The sequence below is a fragment of the Xylocopa sonorina genome, chromosome 8 (assembly GCF_050948175.1).
Source record: "Xylocopa sonorina isolate GNS202 chromosome 8, iyXylSono1_principal, whole genome shotgun sequence".
In the NCBI taxonomy this organism is placed as follows: Eukaryota; Metazoa; Arthropoda; class Insecta; order Hymenoptera; family Apidae; genus Xylocopa; species Xylocopa sonorina.
Window position 1 is genome coordinate 6,776,413 of NC_135200.1, and position 15,665 is coordinate 6,792,077.

General features: G+C 48.8%; 2 protein-coding genes across 3 annotated transcripts in view; one reads left to right on the forward strand and one right to left on the reverse strand.

Annotated features, from left to right (window-relative positions):
* LOC143426409 (phosphatase and actin regulator 2) overlaps positions 1 to 15,665 on the reverse strand; it is a 266,425-nt gene that overhangs the window by 228,416 nt on the left and 22,344 nt on the right. The window contains exon 1 of one of the 2 annotated variants that reach the window (XM_076899854.1): positions 9,237 to 9,376. The exons of the other annotated variant lie outside the window; for it this stretch is intronic. Within the exon in view, the coding sequence (XP_076755969.1) occupies positions 9,237 to 9,270 (34 nt within the window). The 5' untranslated portion in view covers positions 9,271 to 9,376. Of the gene's footprint in view, positions 1 to 9,236; positions 9,377 to 15,665 lie in introns of those variants that run through there. 2 annotated transcript variants of the gene reach the window in all.
* LOC143426247 (chymotrypsin inhibitor-like) lies at positions 4,193 to 4,863 on the forward strand. The gene is made up of 3 exons (XM_076899523.1): positions 4,193 to 4,290; positions 4,463 to 4,566; positions 4,663 to 4,863. The coding sequence occupies exons 1-3, from the start codon at positions 4,239 to 4,241 to the stop codon at positions 4,747 to 4,749; spliced, it is 243 nt and encodes an 80-aa protein (XP_076755638.1). The 5' UTR covers positions 4,193 to 4,238; the 3' UTR covers positions 4,750 to 4,863.

Here is a 15,665-nt window from a genome sequence, read left to right on the forward strand (position 1 = left end):
CGAGACCACGTATCTGACCTATCTCGTGGTCGGAACAAAAGGACTTAACAAACGTGAAAAAGCCGCTCTAGGATAGAGAGAGCCGTAAGAAGTTTCTCTCGTTAAACGGTCGTAAATCGTTGCTGAAATCTGGTCGCGCGAAGGATGATTTGCAAGATCGGCCAGGATATGCTCTCGAATGTGTTTTTACGGGGCATCAGTCGGCCGTCGGGGCAACGAACGCCGAGTAGGTTCCACTTCTATTCGAACGCGGCCTAGTGGATACGTGGCTGCATAGATGCATCGTCGACCGATGTCGAGAGATAGCCGTTTCGCGCGCGGCCGCCTCTGAATAATTAAAGGGCGAAATGAAGCTGCTCTCCCGGCTCTTTAAACGACGCCACCCCGTTCCGTGGCTCGCGCGCGCGCGCGCTCGCGTGGGCCAGTGACTTCGCCGGAAGACGCGGGAAAAAGATGGAGCGGCGTTCGAGTTATAATTGGTTCTCACTTTGAAGATCAAAGCCATTGAGAATATCGTCGGCCGCGCGTGAGAATTCTAATTATACCGTGTTCTGCTCCGTTGTGCCTACAGCCTCTGCTTTGTTGCGAGTTCTTGGAAAATATTCGAGGGATGTCGACGTGGATTGGTCTCGCGTACGGGATTGATTCGCGTGGCGAAGTACCGCCATTAGCGCGACGCGCTTGCGTTCCTTCGAGCGATATTCCGCGTAGACGAAGCATCCAGACTGTAGCTTTGAATTCACGATAACGTCAAATCCCTCCAAAAGCGTAGATATTTTTTATCTAACCGAAAAAGTAAGTAAAAGAGCAGCAAAGAGAAGACGGTGATCTTTATCTGCAGCTTAAACATCCCCTTGTCAGCTGAAAAATAAACGAAGAGAACAGGGTGGATCTTGGAAATGCCTGTTATCGAAGCTTTCTTAAGAGCAAAGGGGAACAACGCTCGGATGAAATCCATCGAAATGTTTCTTTATCAAGTATAAATAACGTAACTATTCGTGCGTAACTGGGATCGCGAAATTCCCGGCGGTGGCGCGGCTCGATTGCAACAGATCGACCATACAGAAGGTTACGAGTGCATAACGATCGTGGAATGCGACACAAGAAGCGCGGCGCTCGGCCGCGCGTTACGTGGCAACCGGTTTGAAATAACTCGCGCGGCTCTAGGTCGCTCGAAAATAAAAGAAACCACGGGGTTTCGCCGTGCATGTCAATGAAACGGCGCGGTTGTTCGCCGCGGAACGGCGCCCAGGGATAAATTGGATCGCGACGAGGCGACGTCAAACGCGGATATCGGGCCGCGGCGCGAAACGGAAGTCAACTGAGAGAATCGCGTTCACCAGCGTGACGGGACGCGGTGGTGGGACGCGTTACGCGTGCTACCAGTTTCTGTTATGCTGATTTCGCGCGTCACCAAACGCGCAGCTGTTTTTCCGCGAGGAGCACGCCTCGCGCCGTCGATTAGTTAATCAACGAGTTTAATTGCCGGTGCTCGAAGGTGTTGCCACTGGGGACTTCGTCTCGTTCCACGGATTCGAGAGACGCTGGAGATAATTGCGGCGTCTCAAGCTGATGCTGGGACAAGTGCGCGTTCTCTGACTGGAGCCAGGTAACGGAAGATTCGAAATAATTTCAAGTATGACGGTTAAGTCGTGACGAAATGCTTGATCTCGCGATTCGCATTCGAATAGGCTGTAGAAATGTGGTAGTCGCGATCGATATTGTGCACCCTGTACTTTATATACCAGCAGGTTCGTTCTCATAGAAATATGATTATATTAAACAGCTACACACATTTAAAATTAACACTAACTCTTGTCGCGTTTAATATCGAACCACCAAGAAGCTCGGAAAAGAATTTACAAACGTTCAACGAACTGACTAATTTTGTTTTATACTTTCTAAACAGCTGAAAACCAGTAGCATTCTTACGGGAACGCTAGGATGGATTCCATAATTAATGGTTTCTCTAGCAACGACGCGAAGAGGACGCGAGGTAAAACACGATTTCGCGGCTGAAGGGACGCGAACGCGTAAGAAAGGGCGCGATCAATATTTGCATTGTCGCACCTTGCCAGTAATTAATGCTTGTTGCGTGCAAAACGTCAGCAACAGCCCGTGACGTATGCACAGACAGAAAATACACCGTTCCATTCAGCCGAACTATGCCTGAACGAAAACTCCAGCGCTAGCAAATTGAACAGCGTCAATTACGCGTCCGATCGAAATCCTCGTCGAACACTAATTTATGCCCCGCGTTTCGTTTACAATCGCGTCGAATTTACCGCGCCGTCGAGTCCAAATAAATCGCGCAAATTTGCTTACGCGTACACCGTGCACCTTACTTTCCGCCCCGTCGAACGAACGTTTCCATGTCCACTCCCAGGCAAAACGAACGCGCGAACCTCGCGACAACCGATTCGAAGCACGGAAACATCCACGACGAAGATGAGCGCCGCATCGTTCGAACGCGAAAACAGCGACCGGTTTCACCGCGATGGAAAACAGAGCGTGTAACCGCCAGCAGTCGTTCCGCGTCTCTAAGAAGCAGAAAATTTATTATCGTCCCGCATCGTCGAACGTTATTGATGGCGGCGACTGAAGTTGGAGCGAGCTCGTCCCCCCGCTTATCGAACGAGAGAGCATTAGCGTCAAATCGCGCGTAAACGATCGTCGCTTTCTACCGAGTAATTATAGATAATACGATATTTCGCCGCCACTCTCTTCCCGCGGGACGTTCCTTCTTTCTCCGTGCTAAAAACGGACCGGCTAACGAGGAAGGGTAATTAAAAAAAAAAAAAAACGAGGATAATAAGGTCCGTCTATTCCTCGCAAGCTGCCACGTGTTGTGTTAGCGTTCAATCGATCGGGTGAAATTGATTCATAGCGTACCCTCGAACCTGATATTGTCACCTCCTCGGGGATTAAAAAGTGTAGCGCGCGTTCTCGAGAGATTGTACCGTGCGCACACAGTTTCCTTAAAAAAATATCGATCCTTCGATGGCTTGGGATATTGAGAATATAGATCGCTGGCGAAATGAAAAATTCTAATAACGGTAAATGTTTTACCGCGAAGCGATAAACTGGATGTGAACCGTGGCGTTAAATTAGTTTTGCTAGAATTGATTGTCTTCCAAGAAGAACAGAAGCAAGATTAAAACGTGCGACTTCAGTCTGACGCGGGATAATATAAATATCCCGTACGAAAATTTGTAAAAATAACATTAATATCGCTATCGTTCGATACGTCTTCGAACCAAGTCGCGATATTAAGTTAGTTGCCAACCCCGAGGAACCCCTTCGATCATTCGAATGGTACCTCCTCCAACGGGGAATAGAAGAAAGTTTAATACATCCAGCGGAGAGGCGAACGATATTAAATATCGGGCGAAAAATTGAAAGGCGAGCTTCTTGAAAAACAACAGAATCTTCCTCGCAGCGGAAAGACGGAGATACATTCCTAGCCGAACCTTTCATCAGCTCCTCGAAAGGCACTCGAAGCCTTTGGGGCCGGTCGTAATACTTCGACGAGAGAGGGAAACAGAAATGATAGAAAATAAGGGGGAACCCGGGTGAAGGCAATTCTGCGATTTCCGGCGGGGGTGGCCGCCGGCCTGTTATTGAAATAGTTTCGTCCACGGTATTACGCCCCGTCCCGCGTCGCTTTTCACTTCCGCGGCAAGTAAATGCCTGCACCGCGATAGGGGAACGCCCTTTTCGCGGACACCGAGTGCGTAACCCCGACCAGGGCTAACTCGCCTCGTGAAATTAGTTCCATCGCTAGGTTCTCGACGCGTTTCGTTGCTTTCCGGAAATTGGATTCCGTTTATTCCGCCGGGAGGCCCGATTTGCTATCGTTGCGCCATCGAAACGTTTTAGGGCTGGTGGATTTGAATCTATACATTTTTCGACTCTTTCTTAACCATTGGAATTTACCAGCGAAATTTCATCTACATCTACGATAATTCCACGCGAAACAAATTCAAATTACTTGCAATTATCATCACGCGCATTACCAGCCCGCCAGATCGTTGTGTCTAAACGTAATTACTCGTATTCGCATTTCGAGCGTTATATAATTGACAAGTGTCGAAACAAAACGACAACGGAGACGAGAAGAACGTTCTCGAGGACGAATTATTGGGTATAAAAGCTGGCACGTCCCGTGAATTCTTCTAAAACACGTACCAAAGTTTCTACAGTCGCCATCGATCTGTGATCCAAGACTCGGAAGGAAGATGTCTCGTACTGTTATATTTCTTGTACTTCTTGCAGTCGCTTGCTTCTGCGGTGAGTACTCTAACGTCTACTTCCAACATACGCCATCCACGAAACATTGCTTCTTTATTATTTTTTTTTCAATACACTCTCGTCCGAGAACGACTTCCCCTTTTCTTTCTTAGAAAAATCCCATCATTCTCTATTATCGAACGACTTATTCGCTATTTCGATATTCGTGCAGTGAGCAGCGTAAACGCGAATTGTCCTCCCAACGAAGTATTTAGAAGCTGTGGTACCCTCTGCGAACCGAAATGTGGAAAACCCAAACCAACTTTGTGCCCTGAAGTTAGTATCGAGTGATTTCTATCTATCGTTGATACGAGAACGTCGTATCGATTTTGTTGCTTTTCATTTCGTTCTAACGCACCGTCTATTCCTCAGGAATGCGTTCCGGATGTGTGCCAGTGCGCTCCGAATTACTTCAGGAACTCAAAGAAAAAATGCGTGCTGGCTAAGCAGTGTTCTTGAAAAGTATAAACTGTTCTTGAAAAGATGGTAACGTTTAAAGAGGATAAATAAAGCGGAATACCGGTAAGAAATTAGTTTCGTTGTATTCTGTGAGTTTAAAGCGATCGCCATTCGACGCCACGCGTGTTCGCGACTCGCCTCCAAAGCTCTTGGCTCGCGATTAACGCGTCATTAACGTTATTGTGGTTTTTATTGGCGTCAATTTGGAACGTTGTCCGTCGGCACGACCGGTCGCTCGATAAAAGAATCGTGCGAATGGGAACGCGGTGAAGACAAAGAGATTGCGAGGACAATGCGGCAAATCTAGATTCGTTTTTTATTGCAACGAGAACAAATTGAGATTCAGTAACGCGAGTGTGTTGGTCGTAATTAACGTTTAACGAGAAGCAGGTGTAACTTTTTGTTCGTTTCGTCTTGTTCCTTCGTTCCGCGATAAAAACGAAACTACACGGGAGAGTAATATTAAATATTAAATCGCGCCATCCACGTTTTACTTTCAATTGAATTCGAGTCAAAGTGGACCATGTATATCGCGAGTACCTTCACGGAACGAGCCAATGGTACACGAAAGTCGAAACACGATAAATCCTGTCGAGACGTCTTGTTCTTTCCGCGAAACTCCTCAACTTTTCCATCATCGATATCCGCCACTAGTCCCAACGCAACAACCACGAACACGCTGCTCCTTACCGGCTCGTTGCCACCTTTTCCTGGACTTTTCCCCGTTTCCTCTCTCGATACACGGACACGCAGACGTCTCAAGCGAAAAACTTTCGCGATTGCGCGAGTACGACGAGAATACGAAAAGGGAACGCGAATCCTCTCGCCTCCTGCTGGGAGAGCGTAATGAAAGAGCGGAAGTTCTTAGGCGTAGTAGTTCGCCACGCGACCGGAAACGGAAGAAACGGCCCTTTAAAATGGAGCAACGGAAAGAACGGGGAACCGTGCGAGAAGAACACGACTGGTATCCATTCAATTGTAAAATAACGCTGCTGTTCATTTCTGTGGATAATGAAATTTACTCGGCTCGAAATTCGTTTGTCGTGCCGTTTAGAAATACACTCAATTGTTCCGGAACAGATGCAAACAGCGAACGAATTAAAACCGATAGATTCTGAAAGTGAATACAATTTCCAACAAAGGAATCCATTAAAATACTTTCGCCAGTACAGAAACCGGTCGCAACTCCCACATAATATATCAATAAATACTCTCGTGGCGACAACAAACTCGCTCAGCGGTAAATAACAAAGCAGATCTCTCTTACGCAACAGCTCGACCCATTCGAACCTTAACCTACTTCCGCACGCTCCAAGTATTCGCCTGGAGAACCTCTTTCAGAACCGCCATTCAAATTTCACCCTCGCGTAACCTAACGTCACGCGGTGATCGCCCAAGCGCGCAGCCACATCTGCGAGACGGTCGCGGGATCTTTCCGTTCGATCGACGGAATACAGGCGTTTCCGGTAGCCTGGCTGAAGGAAATACAAGAGGCAAGAAGAAGGGGAGCGCTCGAACGCCTTGGAGCGTCTTACGAGCGGCGCCGCGACGCCTCGTTGTTATGTAACCACTGTCACACTTCACAAGAAAAATCGTTCCACGCTCATCCCTCTCGTTTTCCCACCCTCCTCGTTCGGTCCGCATTTTCAACGAGGGAGCGTTTCTCATCCCAGCGACACACGCTCGTGCGACGTTGGATAATGGCGAGAGAAATTTTAAGGGTTGACGTTACGAGTGAAAATGTAACGTGCACGCGAGAAGTGAAATTCTTACTGAGATTTCGAGAACGAGTTTTAAAATCCCTGCAAAATGGCTTTTAAAGGTCCGTCAGTGGTATACGTGCGCTAATGATACGTACAAGTTGGGTCGATAGAAACTATTGTACTATCTAAAATAAATCGTTGCTAATTCTAAAAAGTGTTCTCCGATACGAAGTTTCGATTACAAATTTATTATCAACTTTTCGATGAAAATCATCGCTTAAAGTGTCCACGAGGCACAAGAGAGCACCCTATGCGATGTAGACGCGAGGCTTTTCCGGACGTCGAGACGCTAAGATCCCCCGCCGCGGAGGCATGGAAATGTTTGTTCTCTAAAGTGGCTGCTCGGCGCGTTTCGCGTCGAGGCAGATATAAAGTGGGCCTGGCATTACCGGTCGCGAAAGTTTGCCTCCGTACGCGAAACTTCCGTCGAATTCGGCTGGGCCAGCGGTTCTCACCGCCATAACAGGGATTCGATGTAATCCTTTAAAATGTCCGGGACACCCGCAGCAATTACGCGGGGTTTACAGCGCTTTTTCGCTCGTCGCAGGGGCGACATCGGTGAGGATGAAAAATCGTATCACGTGGATCCTCAGCTGGGGAGCATCGCACGCGCGGACACACGCTTCGCGGGATACGCTAGAGAAAAGATTACGCGATCATTCTATGAGTAATGGAAACATGCTTTTCTTCTTTAAGCCAATGAAAAGAGGACCATCTGTTCACGGTTACTCGACGTCCATATTCTTCTGCGGTTTCACTGTGCTTTCTATTTTCTGATTAACCTACTAGACTTGTAGCGCAAAGCACTACGAGGATATCTCGTAGTTAAGAGTAAGAAAATATATATTCTCGAAGACCATAAACAATGTGCTTCCGATAACCGCGTGCACATCCTCGTTTACCATGCGCTAGTTTCATATTCCACGTCCACGTCCGCGTTTGCGTGCATCCGTTTACACGCGTCGCGCGACAAAAGTAGGAATTAGAAGCGAAGTTGGTAAAACAGACACAGGAAAGCACTCTGAGAAAGGTATACAAGTGGAAAGTTTGGCGAGAGAGCGGTTTTATTGAAAAGTTTTCATAGTCTATTAAAAGTTGGCTGAGATTTTTGCACCCGCCAGGCCACGGATATCCGCGAATAGCGACCGCCGCGTTATTCATAAGGGTAGCTCCATGGGCTCGCGCGGCGAGATTTCTCCGGGCAATTCATCTTCGTTGGATTTTCGAAGGTTACAAGCATTATTGCCCGGCCACGATCCAATCGATGACCCAAATGCATCGCGTGAGTTGCCGCCAAGTCGCCGCAGAAGAGTCTGCACCTCGTCGATCCTGATCCATGCCCCTCAAACACGCCCCTTAATCCACGGTATATACCACCCCGTTTCTGTTGACAACGCGCGAGACTTCTCTCACGCGAATTACAAATCGCAATTTCAATTCTAACACTATCGTCCAGCGAAACAATTACAGACACGACACGCAAATGTAACGAAACGTTAATATTTCACCGGTTGACGGTATCTCCGCTGCATATTCCATCCCACGTCTATCGATACACGCGCGCAAATGTTTACGGTCCATTCATGGCGGTTGATGCTGACAAAGAGAGAAAGAGAGAGAAAAGAACGAGAGAAAAAGAAGGGACTGGATAAATCGAACGTGTTTACCTGGCCGATTCATTCGTTGGACGAATTAATTCGCGACACGCGTATCAGCCTGTCGCGCTTCGCCGATATCGATGCAATCGGATTAATGGGTTTGCACGATCGCTGGCCAGGGAAATATTTCGGATACTTTCGACAATCGGACGCAACGCTGCCCACCGTTAATGGGATGCAGGAAATGAAACCGCTCGGAAAGGGAAACGGGCTTTGTTACCGGCTGGTGGATATTAAAAACAGATTGCGAGTATCCGCGGACCGGCTCGACAAATCGGCGTTTCTGACAATGCAACGAAAAATAATCGAGTCGTACGGTCGTTGTTCCGCCTTTCCATGGACGCTGTGTGACGTTACGTGAAAAGAGATACGCTCTTTGTGTCCTGGCTCTCTGTGCAAAGGCTGGACGACTGTTCGTCGATAAAGCGTATCGGGAAGTTCGCTTTTTCTTTGTCACGTATTCATTTATTCGTTTCAAGATACTCTCCACCAGTAAACCGACCGGGACTTTCGGAACCGAGGTTACTTGTATACCTCTCCGCGCAACGTAACAGTGCAGTGTTCGGGGCATTACGAAGAATGAACATCGTAGAGGGTGAAAGAAATTTTAATTACACGCGTCATAGTACTTCTCATCTTGCTAGAGTCTCTTTAGCTTTTCACAGCTTTTCCCCGTCCTCTAATTATTCTAAGTACTACGTTTCCATGCTGAACACTCGAACACCCCGCGGCAACCCTTAAAATGCCGTTGGAATTTTTGATCTAGCTGCACGGGAAGGCACTTTTTCATTAGGTTTTACATTTCGAAAACATGCAAATGGGGGTGTATTTGCCGATTTACGGAAAAATTTTGGGAAATTATTTTCTCTAATTTGCTATGCCAAAAGATGCGCCACTCTTTAATACGACATCCACCCGAACGCGAAGCTTCCAATCCGAGTAATAAATTCGATCGAAGCCAGGGCGATATCCAGAATTAATTACCAGTTGATAATCCAATATCGCGATACGAGATCGCGTACACACAGAGAGATGTTAACAACAAAGTTGATTAAAGCCAACGTACCGTCCTTAAAAGGGCCGAATCGCAACAAGCTCATCGCATCGACGACCACGGGCGTCCCCAAGGAACCGAGGGCGAAGGCAGCAACCAAATCAGATCATCGACGATAACCACCAGAACCACCATTCACCGGCAGAACCCACCAGTATTCGCCAAATGGCATTCACGTGTGTCTCGTCGAGAGGAGGGTCCACGACGAGGCGATCGAGCAACGCGCGGCGTCACGCGGTACAACAACGCCTAGACGAAAGCGACCGCGTCGAGCCGTTCCTCATCCTCGCGATACGGCTCTCTGCACTTTCCACGCGGAAGCCCCTCTTTGTTCAATCAATGCCCGTTTCACCGTGTCCTGCTGAATATTCACGAAACGCTCCCACGAAGGCCACCGTGCATTTGCATCGAACGATTTTATTGCGCGTGGCGTATCGCGAGCCACCCCCTCCGTGCACGACAGGTACCACCGTGTCTGCAACCGAGGCAGAAGGGAACTTCGTTCCCTTTATCCCGTCACGGTTCCTGGTTTCCCAATGAGCAACGCAGAGACGCTCTCCTCGGATCCCACGATCCACAGCGATCCACAGCGAGAGTCTTTTCGCGAACCGTTGCTACCCCTAACGGCAGTCCCTGTCCCTCTTCTACTTCGTCAGCGTCGATTCGGGTGTTTCCACGGGCGCGCGTAAACTGTTTTAATCGGAAGACACTGCTCGACGAAGGGGGTGGAAACGTGGCGGAGCAGAAAGTTTCCTGGTGGCCGTGGATCTAGGCGAGTGCGAGGGTAATCAATCTCGCTTCTCCGCAGAGGCGAGCTGCGTCTCGCCCCGAGTGGCGATGGTTAATGACTGGCCCGCACGTGAAAGACACACCCGTTCCGCGATCGTACCGGCGATCGCGGTGGGCGCGACCAGTATTTATGCGAGGCCCCGCGATGCTTCCTTAATCACCGGTAACTCGTACCAGAGCTAGTTTCGTACCGCGATCGATAATTAATCAACCACCTGCTCGCGTACGACTCGTGCGAGACGGTAACGGCGCTAGAATTACCGATTCCGCTCGCCTCGATCGTCCCTCGCGACCACGGGAGCGACGAGTGGACCGATGCGCGCCACCCTTAAAAGTCACGCCCTATCCTCTGCTAGGATATTATACGAATCGAGTGTTTGTTTTCCTCGACGATGCACTTGAACTGGTCGCGTGACGATGCACGTGTCTGCCCGCCTCGTTGCGAGGCTTCCATCGATCCGTGCCACACCGGCTAATCTCCGATGTACTCCACTAACGCCGGCTGATATCGCGAACCGTTATCAACGCCAGCGTTCCCCCGTTGTCACGTTCATTTGAATCTTACTCGCGCAGCCTCTCGATTCGAGCGCGACGGAGACACCACTCGGTATCGATTGTCCGGCGAACCTTCCGCGGAACTCTGGCGCCGCGTTTTTCACGCGTAGGGGTGGCAGTCGTCGAATGCTACCCTTCCGTCTGCTCGGTACCGCGCGATGGCTCGTCCGTTTCTCACTGCCGCGTCTGTATCGTCGCCGTACGAAGGGGGTGAGAAACGATCGACTGGACGCTCGAGTGATCCATCGACTGGGCTAAGAACGCACCGCTGCGTCGCGCCATTAACCACCCTCTGGCTGGATCTCGTACGGATAGAGACGCGTCCGCGATGGCGAGACCACGGCGCACGGCCGTCTTCGTGAACGGTGCTCGGTGCACTGGAGCTCGACCTGGTAGCGCTGTTTACATCGCGCTGGAACGTGGTCACCACACCTTGCCTGGCTTCCGTCACTTCAATTACACCAACACAGAGCACCGACGCGCCGTGAACTCTGTCCCCCCATCGCGTCGACGGAAAGAGAGTACCTCTTTGTGGCCAACGGAGCGGCGCCTGATTGGCATGGTGCGCCGTGCTCGTGCACCGCCTAGAATAGACTGCATCGATGTGGAACCTGTGGGGTACCCGCTGACGGAAATAGGCCGTGGGACTACTCGCAGACCACGACCACGGGCCGGAAGGTCATGGGATCCACGATCGCCGCCATCGATCCGCGAGACTGCGACCGGGACCAACCGTCGGACCGATCTTCCAGCAATTTTTCGAGATACTAAAATCGTCGAAGGGTACGAATTATTAATTGGACATCCGTGGTCTCTATCGATGACATTGCTCCGTTAAATCGTCACGCGCGTTCGCGTTAAGTGAGAAAATTTGTCACCTTGGGCGATCGAAGTGGGTCGTGCGAACATCTGCGACTATGTCGCAGGTCGAATCGTTTACCATCGAGAATGACAAGTTCGCATTTGTGTTCTTAGTGAAATACTTGGTTCGAACGGTTATTTGAGCGAGAGATTCTGGAATTTTAATAACGATACTAATCGTTGGTAGGTGGTTAAGCTTCGCACCGGCCATGTGCGCGATCGATTAAGCCCGCCTAATAATAATCATGGCTGTGTTAACGCGTGGCAAAAATAGCGGGCCGGTGGGGACTTTTTTAAAATAAATTACGTATCGATCGGCTCGCGACTGGAGCGCTGAATTAAAGGCCGAAGGTTGGACCGTCATTAATTCTCTTGACGGGAGTTACAGAACTATTCCCAGTTAAACGGATAATTCGTCTGAGCGAAACGATTACACGGATGACATAAATTCCATCGCAGTGTGACACGTATTGCTATAAGTTATTCCGTGTCGCAGGGAACCGGTTTCCATTGGTATTCTTACTATCGAGCGCGACGCAGCTTTTTAATGCGAGCGTATTTACGCGTCGCATGATAATTTCTCCAACTATGCAAATTTCACGCGTTCCTCTTGGCTACTTTGGTCGGGTAGCTAACGTGCAATAATCGCACCCCCTTAATTGTTCGCGTTACGCGCGACAGAGGCGGGCTTGCTAGTGTCGGGCCACTTTCGAAATTAATTCGTAATCGGATCAGGTCGAGCTACGCTTTTCCTTTCTTATTAAACGTGCCGCATAGCTGAACGAGTGCGTGATACGCGATCGCTAATTAATTCTAACGCGCCTCGTTGTCATTCATAAAACTATCGATAGAGACGAAGCTGCGCTCGTGTTAATCAATTATGAGGGTTACCAGGAGATCATGTCAATTAACACTTGGCTATATAAAAAAAAAATGGTATATCAGTGGATGGTAAGGTATTAATATCTTCTATCGTGATAAGTGATCGATAAGAAGAAATGAGTAGTAATGAATGATGCGTGCGACTGATATATCGATGACGTATTTAAAATTGTCGAAAATGAAAGCTACTCGAGCTGCAACTATAAATAACCGTACACTGACGCAGTTAACGATAAATATAACGAATGCTTCAATTAGACCGATCAGTTTGGTACACGCGTTGCATGGGCCATCGACGAGTTCGTTGGTCACACGCGTCGCAGTAATTCCTTTGAAATGCGAAAACGCCATCTGATGCATTATGTAAATGCACGCGGTACGTATCGATAAATTCGAGATTAACACGCAGAGCGTAACTATGCGTCCTTGAGCGCGACAATGCGAACGGAAACGGCAAACATCGTTTTCCTTTAACGACTGGAACGTCCTTAAAGCGTTAATAGTTAGAAGCGAGGAAGTCTCCTTCTAAATGGACAAACGTTTCATTCGAGCATCAATTGCCCCGATATAACATTAGAAAGAACCCTGATTTCGATGAGGTATTCTATTTGCAAATTGCCCCAAAGTAATTGGTTGACAGATGGAATTTGTGCAAATTGCGTGAGCCATCCTTTAAATTTGAACCATCGTTTATGTTTGCTTGCAGAATTCTGACTGCGTGTTTGACGATTTCATTAGAATCGTTTAGTGCTCGGTTCGATGCGTTGCGACTCGAACGTCACGTTCGAGAAAGACACAAACGCCGGTGAATTAGTCAGTTTCCTTGAATTAATAAGTTGTGCAATGTTTCCTCGTTACATATTTGCGCGCGTCCGTGCAGCGGGTTTCTACGAAAGGCGACGCCAAATTGGGAAAGCTAACCGGATAATTCAGCTTGGCAAAAAGGAAAGCTAACCGGATAATTCGGCTTCCTGCAGCTGTACAAAAGCGCCAGGCACGAGTAAATTAGTATACCTCTCGTCTAACTTTAAATTAATGTACAAAGTCAGCGCGTTTTGAGTTAAAGAATAGCGAGCCATTCCGACTGTTTAAGTTTCTTTTCCACGCGCGCAACAGAAGAATATTTCGTTCGTTTCGTCCGTAATTACTTGCTTATTTATCGTAATGTAGGTCAATTTCTAATTGCCATTACAATCTCTCGTCCATTCCGCGTATAAACCCGTTGAAAATAGTTTCGACGAAAACGCATCGGTACGCCTCTCTCAAATCAATCGAGGTAACAACAACCCTTCGAACCACTCCAACCCTTAATTACCTACACCGGCTAATAATGATTCGATGCAAACTAGGCATATACACCTCATTATTACTACGTTGCCATTCCGTCGCTCGCAGCAACGTTAATCCCCTGTAATCCACTTTCTTTAATTAAAATTACCGTACGCGGCTCGCGCGATACGAATGTTTGCGTACGTGCGACTGAATAGCGCGGCCAATTACCGGCGAACGTGGAATGAGGTTGTTCATCGGGAAAAATCCTCAAAGTCTCGCGTTTAGCAGGGCCATCTTATTAAGTTCCGCGCCAAAGGAGACACAGGGCTCCGATGTTAGCTGATGTCCCTCGACAAAGGAAGAAATCTCCCTCGATAAAGGGTCCGTGGCGTCGAGGAGGGAGTATTACAGAACGGAGCACTCGGAGGCTTCACGAAGTGGCCCCCGTGGAGGTCGAGAGGGAGGCACTCGGCGCGAAACGTGATCGGACTCGGGGTCGAAGACGTACCAGAGGAACAACGGCATCCCCCTTTGCAGAGCCGATGAAAACGGGTGAAAAAGGGGTGAAAAAGGGGTAAAAAGGGGAAATCTTTGGGGCCGTAGCGGACGGGAATTATTGGAACGCTGACAATGGATCGCGATGGGGTCGATCTCGGGTGGACGTGCGAGTGAAGCAATCATGAGACGCAACCCTTTCCTTCTGCGTTCTCTCAAAGAAGCACGTCAACTCGATGACTCGCTACGTTAACTTGAGTAATTAACTGCTACGGAACATCAGCCAAAGTTACGACTCATCGTCAACCACGAGCGAATAGCCATCCCTTAGAATTTTATAGGGCATCGCGAATGGCACTTCAGTGGTTCAATTTCGCTGTTCCCATCACGGCGATGAATCGGCTACTCTTTCGCGTCTTGTTGAATAAAATTTCATAGTCGTCGTCTCGATGGTGGTGGTGTTCGCAAAATGGCCGCGAATGTGTGCCAAGGGTAATAATCTTTGCAATGTATCAGCCAGTTATCCGGCACAATAGTGGCTCTCACGATGATCAAGAGAGCTGACCAACGACCATCATTGGATCGAATAACGCGCGTGGTTCAGCGCGACGACTGCCGCGTCGCGTAATTTCTGAACGGCGACGTGGATCTGTCGAAATTAAATACGTCACGCAACTTGTGTACATGTTTCAAGAACCTGAATTTCACACTTTTCTTAGGTGCGATACATAAGATTATTTTCCAAAAAAAATCCTCCACAAATATCTTTCTACAATAAAAGAAAATAATTACTCTTCTCGATCCTCAACACGTGCTTCCCTTTTCGAATATCCATTAAAATACCGTCGAAGGAAACCACGTACAATCAACTCCATTCGTTCGAATCTCCCTCTGAACGCTGTTCGAGGGACAACACCCTCGACAGTCCTGTCTAGCCACGTCAATCTCCACCAGAGAAAAAGCAGAAAACCGGCGACGCAGCTGACGACGCCAACAAAGCGTTCGAAACGCGCGTCACCGTCCGCGACGGAAACGCGGCAGCAGATCTTACCTATTCAACGGACGTTCGACGCGTTCCGCAGCGGCCGCGCGTCGCTTTCCGGTCGGAAGAGTCGCGCGCGCGAAAAGCTCGCCACGCGACGACGAGACCAGCCGCGTTCTACGCGCGGGACAAAGCTGGCGGCTTGTCTCTGCTCAACGGCGCGTCGTCGGTAACCTAATAACGATAATCGATTAACGAAGCATCGGCACTCAGCCGACCCGGAGTGCTTCGTCGCTCGAGTCCCTCGATTTAAAGAGGCCGACCGTTTTTACGGAATACCAATCGAGCCACCCCTCGACGCGATATTATGCTGTCGAAGCGAGGCTTCGAGTTTCACGCCGCGCAATGTCTGATGCCAGCTTGTGGATACGAGTTTATGTACTTTGTTGCTATTTAATTAGTCGAGTGGACGCGTATCCGCGACACCTTTCGATGGACAGTTTATTTATTTCTACTTGGAGTTTGTAAATTTCCGTTCTTCTCGCTTTCGATCGTTTTCTCTCTGAAATCGATGCTTTGGCAGATTCTGGGTCACGCGCGTGAGT